General features: G+C 43.4%; 1 protein-coding gene across 3 annotated transcripts in view; it reads right to left on the bottom strand.

The window, feature by feature from the left end:
* Positions 1-14,604, bottom strand: part of WWOX (WW domain containing oxidoreductase) — a 941,967-nt gene that overhangs the window by 204,064 nt on the left and 723,299 nt on the right. Inside the window, exon 9 of one of the 3 annotated variants that reach the window (XM_055305715.1) lies at positions 13,290-13,307. The exons of the other annotated variants lie outside the window; for them this stretch is intronic. Coding sequence (XP_055161690.1) covers positions 13,305-13,307 — 3 coding nt within the window. The 3' untranslated portion in view covers positions 13,290-13,304. Of the gene's footprint in view, positions 1-13,289; positions 13,308-14,604 lie in introns of those variants that run through there. 3 annotated transcript variants of the gene reach the window in all.

The following is a 14,604-nucleotide window of genomic DNA, read 5'->3' as shown; positions in this document are numbered from 1 at the left end:
AAATTAGCAGTGAAAGTGTTTACCTAAAATTTGAGAAATGGGAATGCTGAGGGACATGAGCCATGTTTGGCAAACTCTGCCTCAGTTTCTCCATTTGTAAAGTGGAGCTAAAATGCCCTCCTTTGCAATGAAGATTAACGGTGCTTGGAAAGGTGAAGAATAATTAGAGTTCAGCATGGATTTGGGGTGGGAGTCCAGGGACAGGGTGCCCACATGTTGACTGAAGCCACTACGCTACCTCCAGTTACTGATCACACCTTTTGGATAAAGGCAAAATCACCAATACTATTGACCTGTTGAGACACTGGGTGCTACTTCCAGAGTGAAGAAAAAAAGAAAGACAGAAGCCCTGGGCCACCAGGGACCTCCGAGATTCTTCAGCATCTCCCGTGTCATGCACGTCTGCATGAGACCTGAGAAATGGGCACTCTTCCTTGTCTTAGAGACATCTGAGGAACTAGCACTGGTGAGGATGTGGAGAAACTGGAACCCTTGAACATTGCTGGTGGGAATGCAAGACGGTGCTGCTGTGGAAAACAGTTTAACGATTCCTCAACAAGTTAAGGATAAGACTGCCAAATGTTCCAGCGTTGGGTGCATGTCACTCCCAGGTCTATACCCAAAAGCCCCGAATGCAGGACTCAAACGAACATTTGCATGTGAGTGTCTATAACTACACTATTCCCAACAGCCAAAAGGTGAAAACAACACAGATGCCCATCAATGGCCAATCAAAATGTGGTCTCAATATACAACAGAATATCATTCAGTCATAAAAAAGGAATGAAGTACTGATGCATGCCACAATGTGGAGGAACCTTTAAGATATGCTGCTTAGTGAAAGAAGACCGATACAGAAAGTCACCTATTGCCAGATTCCATTTATATGAAATGTCTGGAAGAGGCGAATCCATGGAGACAGAAGAGCAGACTGGTGGCTGCCAGGGGCTAGGAAGACGAGGAAATATTTTGGAACGAGAAAGCCCTGGTAGTTGAATAAAATGGTGAATGTACTAAATGCCACTGGGCTGTTTGAAAATGGCTAATTTTATGTTACGTGAATTTCTCCTCAAAAAAAAAAAAAAAAAGAAAAGAAAAGAAAAGAAAAAAGAAAGAAAAACAAAGTGCCTAAAGTTTCCTTGCTTCTACTTGCAGTATGTCTGCTGCTTCCCAGAGAGGAGCTGGGCAGTAAGGTGGGGGTGTGTGCCTGCAACAGAGCCAGGAAGGGGGTCTCACAGGCCAGCCCAGCAGCCCACACTCCTGCCCTTGCCATCCATCTGCTGGCATCTCCCTTCCTCCAGGTGCTCCCCCAGGCTTTACTTTCTCCAAAAGATCCTTTTTCTAGATCCTCACTCCTATCACGTTTGTTTATAGAACAGTTGTATATTAAACCCCTCAGAGAAAGAGGGACGATGGAATTCCTATAAATAAGGACACATGCAGAGAGGAGCTCTGGCGGGGGTGGGGGTTCAAGGAGGGAAAAATAAAGTGGGGGGAAGACTCATTTAGTTAATCTCCTTATGGCTCCTGGTGTTTGGTTTGTCTGGCGGGCCAGGGCAGAAACAGGGCCACCCCAAAAACTTCCGTGGTCAGAACTAATTAGGCACATAAATATGATCTAGAGGATTCCGGCCCATTGAGGATCCTATAAGGAGCCTGGTTCCCCATGGGAGGCCATTTAGATGCCAGAGCCGCACCTTTCCGACGAATACCATTCTTATTTTTCCTTAGAGAGCCCTTGGATCCTGGGCCACTTGCCTGACTAAGTCTTACCAAAAGGAGCAGCTCCAAAACCTCTTGATTCAAAGCCACACAGGGTACCTGAGATACCACTTTCTCACTTTCTTAAGGGGGAAAGAAGATGTTAGCAGCTGTTACGAAATTGCCTGAAGGCAGCAAAAGAGTTGCTTGGCTGACAGTGTGTGAGCTTCAGTGAATACCCGATTCTCCCAAACCAGGGGAAACTTCCCTGAAGGGCTTGTGTGCCAGACTCAAGAAAACAAAACAAGGCAGTGCTCTGGGGATATGAATCCTCTGCTCTCCATTATTACATCTGAACCAGCACTGAACAGACACTGCAAACGTCGGCACTGAGGCTGGTCTCATGCAAAAACCATTTAAAATGGAAGTCACAGTAAAGACTGGGTGTGGGGAAGGGAGTTATTGAGCCCACCGCACCCCCCACCCCACCTATGCCCCAGGTATGTTCTCTTTGTGTTCTTCTATTCCAGTGTCACACTGATCCAGGAGCTGATGGGTGTAGCTGTGAAAACCTAGAGACGCTGAGGCCCTGGCACTCTCAAGCTGAGGATTCCCGATGTGGATCCTTGACCCCACTCAGGACTTGGGACCAAGATGGCTCTGCAGTGGCCAAGAGTGCACTCTCCTTCTCCTGCATGGCACCAGCTCATTCTTCACCTCCTGGGTAACTTCTTCAGAAATTACTCGCTCGGTTGGCCTCTCAGGCTGCCTAGGTCGTGTGCTCTTGTGGCTCTGTTAGTCGTGGGCCCACACACATCAACGTGTTCTGGATCTGAGACTCTGACCACGCGGCCCTGGGTGCTGGGAGTGTGTGAGGATGGGGCATGCCGGAACAGAAGCAGCCTCACTGGCTCTCATTTCAAAACTACCTAAAAATGAAGATCAGATAGAAGTAGGTGTGTTTCACAAGATGATGGCTAGATTAAAGTGTGCAAGGAGTTTTGCAAGGAAAAAATACCTTATCAGTTCATTCATTTATCAAAGAAGAAGGAGGAGGAGGAGGAGGAGGAGGAAGAGGTAATCAGTGACTTCTTTATGTCAGTAACTGTGCAGGACACCCAAGGACACAGTAGGAAGACAAAATCTTGAAATTTATATTTAAGGGGACTAGCAGACCTTATACTGCAGGAACCCAGAGTAGGGAACTGGCCAAATGCACCACTGAAAGGAGGTGGTATCTCGAGAGTGAGGGTTTCCAAAGGCTCCCAAGCACTGGCAGCTCACAAGTCAGGAGGATGTCAAGTGCTGAGGGTGGCAGGGGCTCCGGGTAGGAGAGCAGGTAACATGTGGCCGCTGACATTGCCAGAAGAGGAGGTTTTCTCCTATATGGGTAGGGGTAGAGGGAACCTTCCTATCTGGGAGCCATGGGTTTTGCCCCCAGGCTCCCTGACTCTCCAAAAGGCAGCCTGGACGGTCTTAAAAATTGAATCCTATCACTACACAGATTCCCTTGCTCAAAAGCCTCAGTTGGCTCCATGTCACCTATGGACAAAGGCGTTCTCTAGACTTTGCTTTCCCGAGGCCATGACTCCTCCAGCGGGGGTGAAAGCTGGTCCTGTGAGAGGAGGGGAGGAGAAAACCTTCTCACCCCTTTAACGTGTACAACACAGATATGCATACAGGACTGAAGCAGATACGCGGTATGTCTGTGGTATTAAAGTCTCATGCGATGGAGCAATTAGGAAAGCCATGGCTGTGGGAAGTGACAATGAAATGAATGGTTGAGACACTGCCAGTTTTCTTGCCCTCCGCACTGTGGACACTTGGCCCAGGTTGTTCTTGGGGGTGGGGCTGTTTCTGTGTGTTGTAGAATGTCGACAGCATCTCTGGCTTCTACTTCCCAGATGCCAGTAGCACCCAGACCTTCCTCCTGAGTTGACAACGAAAAACGTTTCCTGCATTGTCAGATGGGGGCGGGGGGGGGGGGCTGGCAAAATCAGTCCCATTTGGGAACTTCTGGAATACATGAGGCCATTCTTTTAAGTGCTCACGAAATGATCATTCTATCACAGGGCTTAGCAGAGTTGGATTTTTATTTTATTTTATTATTTTTTTTTTGGGGGGGGAGTAAGGCTGTCTTTTATCTGGAGCAATAAATTCTGAAGGGGCCAATCACGTCTACAGTTGCAAAGCAGAATGGCAAAGCAAAAGGAGAAACCCGGCCATGCCAGTGTTAGAGGCCTTTGCGTGAAGGTATCATCAGGAGTGGGGAGGGGCTTACGGAGCCGAGCCAGAGTGCCTGGAAACGTCCATCTCTCTTTGTGTCCGGAGAGGCCTCATTAAATTTCGTGACTGCGCTGGTGGAATTTGACTTGCAGCTGCGAATTTCAAGGCCTCCCTGGGCCTCTCGTGGATGGGAAGCCAGGGTAATAAATGGCCTCTGCTTCCCGGCCTGGGTTGCAGGCCTTGGGAGGTGACGCCCCCAACATCCCACTCCAAAGGGTTGAGAGCTGGGGGTCCCCACACGGATCTGTATATGGGGCTGAGCGATTTCCATCGGGTAACACTGCCTGGGAGTCAGTGATGTTAGGCTTCTGCTTAATCAAAAGGAAAATAAAATCAAAACTGAAATAATCCCTTGTGCCCCACATGATACTTCTAAAAACTAACATATGGTTTATTTGGTTGATAAATCGGAAGCAGGATGGATTCATTACATCGTGCTTGGACCCGGTTCTGGAGAATGAAGCCTCATCTCACTGAAACATTGGAGTCTGAGCGATCCCTCCTTTGCTAAGGCTCTGGAAAGCTCGTGCAGAATGAAGCGTGTGTTAGGGGAGAACCCACGTGCTGTTCAATTAAGATGTTTATTGATGTGACACATAAAACTCTCCTATTTTATTATCTGGACCGGGAGGTGGTTATTTATTTAACTGCTTTGCTTCCGTGCTTCTGGGGATTCCTTCGAGATGGTTTTTCTCTAACAGTAATCCAAAAGAACGGGTCCTCTGATGAGTTGGTCTTCTTTCTCCCCCTTCTCCCTGGATCCTAGGATTAATGAGGTTGAGTGGTCCTGCTATGTGTTGTTTGATTTCTGACATCACGTCGCACCTACAGGCGCAGAAGTGGGGAGAGGGCACTTTCTGGATGCAGGATGTTTTTGGAAAGGTGGGGGATTTTAGAAGATAATTTTAAGCATTCAACATAACTGTTTGTGTGCATTTCGCCTTACAGGGGGAAGAACACCAACTAACAATATGGTTATCTTGACGTAATCCTCAGATGGGTAACGTTACATGAAATGGATAAGCCGAAGGGGAAAAAAAATTCTGCACACGTCTATTTCCCTAGTTGGAGACAGAAATGACCCAATTCTGTTTTACCAGTGGAAGCAGGGGCCCTGAGCTCGAAACCCTGGTGCTGCTGGTGCTCCCACCTTCTTGCCTCCGCTCCCCTCTCTGCAGAGAAATTTGTGTTGGAAGATACCCAGACTTAACTTTCATTTACTTTTTCCTCGGGGACAGATTTCTCAAACTCAGGATTCAAACTTTCTTTTGCTAAGACAGTGCTTTGGGAGACAAAACAAAGCAAAGCAAGGCAAGGCAAGGCAAATGATAACAAAACCCTGAAGTTTGTTCTCATACAATTAGGGAGATGGAGACAGAAAGAAAAACACCTTCTTCCAAAAAAGAAAGAAAGAGAGAGATGAGCCTTTCAATTCATCAGACACATTGTTACAGATGTCTGAAGAAATCATCAGATACTTTAAAAACATACAAAAGTTCATTTTTGGTTAATTATTTAGTACCTCTGTTTTGTGTTGTTAAAGGAAAAAAAAAAGTGGAGACCATTCTAGAAAAATTCTATTTTTCTTCCCTTTATCACCTTCCCGGTCTGCCCAGCTGCTTCCACCAGGGAACGTAAGTACCCAAATGCCAACACGACAGCCCGACTTTTGCAAAGCAGCTTAATTACTCATTACGAGATTCCATCAACACAAGCTCCGGTCTGTGGTTTTGTAATAAGGGCCGTTATCTTTCCTTGGATTTTCACTCCTTCATAAAGGGGGATTGTGGCAGAGATTTCCGCAACCCCACTTTATATGGGAAGGGAATGAGAGGATTTTAATGCATGAATTTGATGTCATTAACAATGCTGACAGCTGTTTAATCCCAGTGGAAACAACAGCTGAGTCCCAACTGCAGGAAAAATAATTAACTCTTCAGTGCGTTCCGCGGAAGGGATCGCATGAATCAATTACGTGTCTCGTGCCTTACCTGCAGTTTTTGTCCATTACTCAGCCGTTCGGTTGGGAGGCTCTGGCACCGAGAAGATGACGGGGGGCCCTTGCAGGCTCAGAGACTTGTTAAGTGCAGAGAACAGATTCATTAAATGGGCCTCTTCTAAGTTTGCCATTAATTAAAATTAAGAACCATTTTTTTTTTTATGTTTCCACCGAATCACAGAGCATGATGAACTAAAGCAAAGGGAAATAATAAAGTAGGGGCCCTGGGTGACCCAGTGTCAGGGAGGAGAAGGTGGCTGAGCTGAAAGGAGAAGAAAAACAGGCTCTGTGGCCGAAACAGAAGCACGGGGCGGGATGTGCAGTGCCCGTGCTACTTTATGACATGTGCCATTTAATTTAAATGGAACATTTAGACACCTGCCAATGACGGTAAATTTGCTACTTTTTCACCCTTCCTCCCCCCCCCCCCCACCCGAGATGATCAGTCTCTCTCTTCTAGGCTTCAGGTTCTTTTTCTTTTCTTTCTTTCTTTCTTTTTTTTTTTTCATCCCTGCTTGCTGACATCCTTCCGGTGACTATTTCTACTGCTTTTAATTTGTAAAATATTACAGATATAAATAATGTCTGATTAAGATCCTGCTTTGAAATATGTGGCGCTCACTTAACGGCTCCCATTTAATAAAGCACTCCTGGATCCTTTCCATTCATTTATAATGCGAGACTTTGAGCAGATGTCTTAAGTATTCAACGTTACAAACAGCAACATTACATGAATTTAAATTTGGCTCTTTGTCTGAACGCCCCTTCAAGCATGGCAGCTGATGTCCAGGGAGCCCTGTTTCATCTGGAAACGATGCAGCTCTGCCACCTGCCCCAAGCTCCCTCCTCGCTGGTGCACAGTGTACAACCTGCTGTCTCCTGAGAGGTCTGGGGCTGCTGGGTGTAAGGGGAGACCTCCCATCTGATCAGTTTGCCCAAGTGACAGGCGAAGGGAGAAGGTCCTACATCAACAGCAGGTGGACAAACTCCTACCCTGGCCTGGGCAGAACTGTGATGCTGTTTGAGTGCGTGCTTGCCATTCCTGGTAGATCTTCAGGAACAGACTAAATGTTCTATTACCCCGATTTTACTGATGAGGACAGTGAGGTCAAAGAAGAGAAATGCATCAGTTCTTTTGTTAATATTCCACCTAATTGGAATTTAAGGTGTGTGTGTGTGTGTGTGTGTGTGTGTGTGTGTGTGTGTGTGTAAAATCCTCAAGTGAGGTTTGAAACTCAATATCATAAAAATGGGATACCAAATGTAGCTTAATGCCTGAACTGGGGGGAAAAATCCTAGGGGATACAGGGGCTAAACCAACTATAGTTTTTCCCATCTAGCACATCGGTACTTCCTTTTTCTTCTATTTTTCTGGAAAGCATACTTTACTCCATTTGAGTCTGTGGGTCAGCTAGAGTGTTCTATTTCCTTTCTACACACCACCTTGGTCACCTAATTAAATAACCTGTCTCTTAACTGCAGTGATTGGCTCAGAGATAAAGCATATGATCCAAAGAGGCCTAGAATCTTCCCTGGGATGCCTATATTCTGCGAGCAGATATTAATATTGCAAGAGAAGGGTTCTGGTCTCTCTAGCAACCACCTCTCCCATAGGTAGAAGGATGCTGTAGAAGCAACCCACACAGAGACCACCATCGCCAAATAATGGAAAGAAACAAATAATCTGTTTATATATTTGAGCCATGGATCCTGCCTTCCCTGAAGCCATAATGCCAAGACATTCTATAGTATGTGAACCAATATATCTCTTTTGTCATAAGCTGGGTTTAATTGCTACCAAGAATTATGGCTACTATGTAAGCATTGCTCCATGAAAGTTCTGGATATGGCATAGCATATACTATCTTTCTAAACTGTGGTCTCGAGTTAAATCTCAGCAAATTTTTCATTCTTCTGGCATCATACCATGTACTTTCTGAGCTCTATGCCCTTTCCCATGCTGTTCCTTCTGCCTTGAATGTCTTACTCTTCTGCTTGCTTTCTTTTTTAAAGATTTTATTCTCTTTTTTAAAGATTTTATTCATTCACTCATAAAAGACACACCGAGAGGGGCAGAGACACAGACAGAGGAAGAAGCAGGTTCCCTGCTCAGAACCCCGGGATCACGACCTGAGCCAAAGGCAGACACTCAACCACTGAGCCACCCAGGTGCCCCTACTCTTCCTCTTTCATACTTGGTGGTGTGAACAATATCATTCAGGACCTAGATCAAACATAAACTCTTGGTTGAAATCTTCCCTAGTTTCAGTAGATAGTACCAGGTTTCCCCAAATAAGCCATGAGCTATTTAGAGCAAGAGTCCTGTCTCCTTCATTGTATGGCCTCAACAAGTACCATATGCCTGCTGGGCATGAGAACACTGTAACTGATATTATTTAAAAAAAATCACAGTGAACTAGAAACTCTGTCCTCAGGAGGTTTACACTGTAGAGGGTGGAGACAAAGAATAAAAGTACTAAAGTACAGGGAAGACTCTGATTATATAATTGAGTCAACATGATGATGTGGAGCAAATGGCTTCACAGGGGGCAGTGAGAGAAGTAGGATGCTTGGGGTGAAGGCCTCAGGCTAGTTCTTTGTGTTGCTCACACCACATCTGGGTTTCTGTTCCAGTCCAGACTTAAGTGGGTCTGTCTGGGGGACTTGAGTCTTAGGTTGAATTACATCATGGCTTTCAAACTATTTTTACAGCTTTATAGGGAATATAGTTTGCCTATTATACTATTCACCCATTTAAATGTAAGACTGTTTTCAGTATACTCACAGAGTGGTACAATCATATCTACAACAATTTGAATCATTTTTAGTATCCCCAAAGGAATCCTACTTCCTTAGCTGTGATCCCTCAATCTCTCCAAACCCTCCTAGCTCTAGGCAACCACTAGTCTACTTTCTGTCTAGCTCCTCTGGACAATTCATATAGATGGAATCATAGGGTCCTTTTTGACTGGCATCTTTCACCTAACATAATGTTTTCAAGACACTATTTTGTTGTTGTTATTAAAGCAGTAGGAAACCCTTTTTGTCATGAATAGTATCTTAGGTATAATACAATGGAAGATAAATAAAAGAAGAATGGCTTTGATTGAAAGAGTAGGATGAAAGCCCTGAGTTTTACTTTCTTGACTTTGTCTCCTGAAGTACATAAGGACAAGAGCCACCGGACAGGGTAGTTAGGCCACTCACCAGGTCCCAGGCAGTCCGTCTGGACATAGAGTTCTATTTCCTTGCACTTTTGAAAGCAGGAAAAGCTGTGCTATTTCAGATCTTTTTTTTTTTTTTTTTTTAATTTTTAAGAAACTGCCTTCTCCAGGAAGGGGTATTATGTGACAAACATTCCAAGTCCCTTCTTATGGTAATACTGCACTTTGCAAATGGCTCAGATCCAATCCAATTGAACATAATAAAATGAAACAATCTGTGCTATCTCCAATAGCTTTAATCTTTACCATGCTAATGATTCCTAAAACCAATGAGCATGGTTTAAAAAAAAAAGAAGAAAAAGAAGAAGAAGAAAGAAAGAAAAGACACATTCTGCTCTCCTGTTATCAGCCTTCTTGGCAGCTGGAGCTAGTGCTTATTGTCACCATCGACAGGGTCCTTGGGAAAATCTCACCCTTCTGCTTTGAGGTTAAAGTTTGCGTGTGAAATGAACTGGTCACAGTCATCATACTGTCCCTCTGCTCATGATAGTTAACAATGAAACACAACTGCACCCATAATTAAGATTGCTGCCCCATTTTGTGATGTTGGCGAGAACTCCTCCAGGGAATGGCTTGGCCACCACCAGAACCTGGCCTCTTTGGCAATTAGCAATGGCACTTTCTGTCCAGCCACACTGAATGACCAGTCTCAGTCCTCTTATAGGGTCTGTATGGGTAGGACCATGGGGTATAGCTTCTGGATAATGTAGAAATAACCCATCCATTCATTCACTTATCATGCATTCATCTTTACAAATGGACCATCTCCTACAGACCATGCACCATGCCAGGAGTTGGAAATGAAGGGATAAGTAAGACCCGATCCTTGCTCTTAAAGAACTCAGAAGAACGGAAGATTAAACACACACACACACACATACACACACTTCTGATAGACTGGGGGTAAGTACTAAATGATACGTAAGAACAGATGACTGGGAAGGAAGTCACGAGTTGAAAGATGGTTTTCAGCTACGTCCTCCTCCTTACCCTACTGTTGCTGTTGTGCCCCAGGGTGCAGTAATAGAGCCTGTTTATGTGAAGCCACTCCTATCCTGTCTTCCCACTCCCCTGCTCTTATAGACTCCCACAGGTTTGGAGCTCTGTGCCACTGCCTACAGCAGCCTGAGGTAGCTCCTGATGGGTCACAGTGACTCTTCATCCCATCGTGGGATGTATGGATATGGGGACCTAACACCCACCTGAATCTCACAAGTCAAAATTATTTGGTTCCAGTCTTGCCCCTTCCTGTGGTTAATTGACCTCAACCTCAATAGCATAGGTGATCAGGAGTGGTCACTTCCTAATTGTTCAGGGGTGGATTCACCCACTTGAACATTTTTTGGGCCATGGCTTTACCTCCCTTCTTCCAGATACCATTCACTATTAATAAGCTTCTCAGAGAGGCAGCTAAGTTTGGGAAAACAGGCTGAAGCACACATGGGATACTTCAAGGGCTGGTGTGTAACCAGGGAGAAAGTTCTAACAGGGTAGAAGTTGAAACAATGGATCAAGGGGAGACTTTGGGTGAGTTTTGTGTATTCTACAGGTCCTTCTCCCATTAAGGCAGTAATAGTCATTAATAATAAAAGTAACAGGTCATATTTACTAAGCCCTTACTATGTGCCAGACACATCCTACATGCTTTATATATATTAACTCATTCGATCCTCACAACACCTCCATAAAGCAGGTATTATTATTTTTCCTGTTTCCCAGATTTGGAAACCAAGGCACAGAATAGTTCAGTAATGTCCCCAAAGTAGAACAGGAGGTACATGAGATTTGAACCCAAAACATCATTTTTGATGATACTGACACATCATTATAATAATTGCACAATATATTTAAGACCCTTTAAAAAGTGTATACTCTTTGACTCAGTAATTCCACTTCTGGAAATCTAATCTTAGGAAACAGTCGAATTTTATATATTATATTTATTAGTTCGAAACACTCACATGTTACTTTTTAGCCTTATTCATAATAAGTAAAATCTGGAAGCTATCTACATTTTCAATATTAGGGGAATGGTTCAATAAACTACAGTAATAGCCAATAAATGGAATTTATAGCCATCATTAAAAATGATATTCATGAAGAGTCAATAATATCCTGGAACTGTGTTGTAATGTTAAGGTAAAATGCAGAGCTGAACCTTCTCTTGGTATGATCAAACTATGTTTGGAAACTCGGGTGGGAAGTGTACAGTGAAAAAAAAGAAATGTTTTCCATTTGGTTCCATCCAAAGGAACTATCAGGAAACAATTTGTTTCTGGCATATCTACTATCTCCTTTTAACCCAGTGCCTCAAGAAAATTCAACCTGGTACTTTTATTTTTTTCTGAGATATTTCACGTGGAAAAATAAATTATATCAGTGGGTTTAATATCTCAGTTGGATAGGTAAAGCTAGGCTCTTTAGCTCGTAGAAAAGAAAAGAAACCAAGCAAAAAAAAAAGCTTTGAATTTCAGACCTGCTCACACAGTATATCTGGAATTGATGAGGCACAGAGATATCACCTGGAGATAACTTTTTCCACTTGTTCGCAGGCTCAGAACCAAATCACAGCACCTCCTTCCTCCAGCTGTACTTTGGAGCAAATTGAGTCCAAATTAGATCACCTGTTTCGTCCAATTGTATAAACCACAGCAATACCGTTTGGGAAAATCTAATAGTCTTAATCTAAGAACTGCTCCTGTGCCCACAATAGAATCAAACAAATAATCAATAAGCCTCTAGATATTATAACATCATTGAGTGAAGAGATAGAGAAGAGCGAGTTTGTGTTTGCAGAGTACTGCTTACATGGAATCAAATCACAATTCAGCAAGGACAAAACAAACAATAGCACCAACAAACTAGGTAGAGAAATACAGTTTGTTCTATAGATGTTAATGGTTCCAGAATCTTCTACTGGAAAGTGTGAGACTGTGAATCTGAATGAGGCAGGTATCTTCCTAGACATTTAAAGGTGTCTTTCAATCATCAGTAATAACTCTGTGGCATTTTACTATCATCCCCATTTTACTGTTGGGTAAATTTGAGGTTCAGGTTAGTTCGCTTGCCCAAAGTCAAACGGCTGGTAAATGGCAGAGGTGGGCACTGAATACAAGCTTTTTTAACTCAAATGAATGTGAATTATATGCTGGCAAACTGGCTTTAAAGTCAGCCACCATCCAGGATGATCTGCTCTCTCCATAAACTTAGGCAAATTGATAGTATCTACAAGGCTCAGTTTCTGTATCTTAACATGGAAGTAACATGTATGTATACATGCCAAGTGTTTCGTGCTGTGTTTGGTACAAATTCATAATAAATGCTGGTTCTTAATAGTTTTTTCATTACATCACTCTAATTATTTTTTTTAAAAGCATGCCCTAAACAAAACCGTAAGCAAATACCAAACTCTAGCTCAATAACACAATAATGAAACACCTGCTTAAGTGTTTAGGTGTGAAGTGACTGCAACTTATCTGGAAAGGGATCAGGATGTTGGGACATTGGGATGGATGGCTAGAGGGATGGAGGGACAGAGGGGTGGATAAATGACTAAGATGTAAGTAGAAAGATGTTAATTGCCAAATCCAGGTAGTGCATAAATGAGCATTCACTATACATTTCTTTCTTCTTTTATACATGTTTGACTTTTTCATGATCATAAAATGTTGGATGGATGGCCTACTACACAGCAGTAGGGAAGAGTGAAATGCTGTGGATGAATCACATGGCACAATGAGGAGCAAAAGCAGCCAGACACTAATGAGTGCATGCTAGATGGTTCTCTTTATATAAAACTCAAGAAATTACAACCGTGGTCAGCTCTCGATGGTGATGGCATTTATTGACTGGAAATGGGTATAGGTGAGTCTTCTGGGATGTTGGATATGTTCTCTACTTTGATCTGGGTGGTGTTTACAAAGGTATGTAAATAAGTTACAGGTGTATAAATTCTTTGGACTGTCTCTAATCTGTGCGCACCTTACCGTATGTATGGTACGCCTCCAGTCAGATCCTGATTCAAGCAGCTCACATTTTCTGAATGTCCTCCTCTGCCCGTGGCTGGCATTCTTTTGAGGCACTTTCTGATGCATTCACTTGGAAAACCATTTCAGAGAATTGTCTGTCAGAATACATTATTTAAGCCTTTAAACGCGATGTGAAGCAATCTCACTTTCTTGGAAAATGACTGTCATCCCCGAGAGTAAACTTGGCCTACAAGGAGATCACCAATGTGTGAAACCTTGTCCAGCATTTTTGGGCCTTCTCTTCTCTCCTCTACAATCGTATTATTAAAAAGAAAAAAAAAAGGTACCTCACTGACCCCAAATTTATGTCCTTTGGCATGAGATTCAGCTATCAGGAAGGAGCATGGAGAGGCCATGTCCGAATAATCCCACATGGAGAGTCACCTAGAGTGTGAACATCCTGGTCAAAGGCTCACTCTCCCTCTCTACTCTGGGAAGAAACACTCCAGTTCAGAGGACAAACCTCTCTTTTTCATTCACCCCAGTATCATCCCTTTCCAAAGCTTCTGTATGGCCTGGCTTAATGGAACACAGGTAGAAGGCACACCCAGGCTTCTTCAGGATCATCCCCAAAGTAGGTCCCAATGGGAGACAGGAGAGCTGTCGCCACTGGCAACAGAGACCTGGCCACCAACTCTCTCCCAAATCCTTTCCCAACTGCCTTTGATGTGAATTTGAAAGCAGCACCTTCCAAATGCAGGCAAAATGGAACTACATAATGATTTCTGCAAAATCAGCAAGATAGAAGTTATTGTAGGAATAGAGATGAATTGGGATCCAGGGGGGCAAGACTACCCACACCATGATAACCTGGGGTACTGTATAAAAAATACAGATCTGCAAGGTTCCAGAACTACTGAATCACAGTCTTTGGGAATGACACCCCCAAATATTCTTATTTTATTTAATAAGTTTATACTGAGGATTCTCTTGCATGTACAAGTTTGAAGATCAGGGCTTCTTTGTAAAGATTTTCTTAAGGGGAACAGGACCTTTCATTCATCTCTTCACCCACTCATGCAACCATCCATCAACCCATCCATTCATTCAACCATCCACCCACACATCCATCCATCCACGCATCACCATCCACCCATCCATGCATGCATCCATCCATCTTGTAACTACATGTCTACTGCGTGTTTTCTGTGTGCCATGCCATAGACTGCACCTTCCTTATTGGTCAAAAACACAATTTCCTTATACCAATGAGTTTTACAGAGAACACACCAATTTAGCCACTTTTAACTATATGATCATCAGTCTAATCATGTAATCATCATTGCCAAAAATACTTATAGCGGTAATTTCCCCATTTTTCTCACCAGTCTATATAAACCTGTTTTCAGATAACACCTATTCTGTA

Source organism: Nyctereutes procyonoides, unplaced genomic scaffold, assembly GCF_905146905.1.
Source record: "Nyctereutes procyonoides isolate TBG_1078 unplaced genomic scaffold, NYPRO_anot_genome, whole genome shotgun sequence".
Lineage (NCBI taxonomy): Eukaryota > Metazoa > Chordata > Mammalia > Carnivora > Canidae > Nyctereutes > Nyctereutes procyonoides.
Note: the sequence above shows the minus strand (reverse complement) of the source record. Positions and strands in the feature narration are given on the sequence as shown.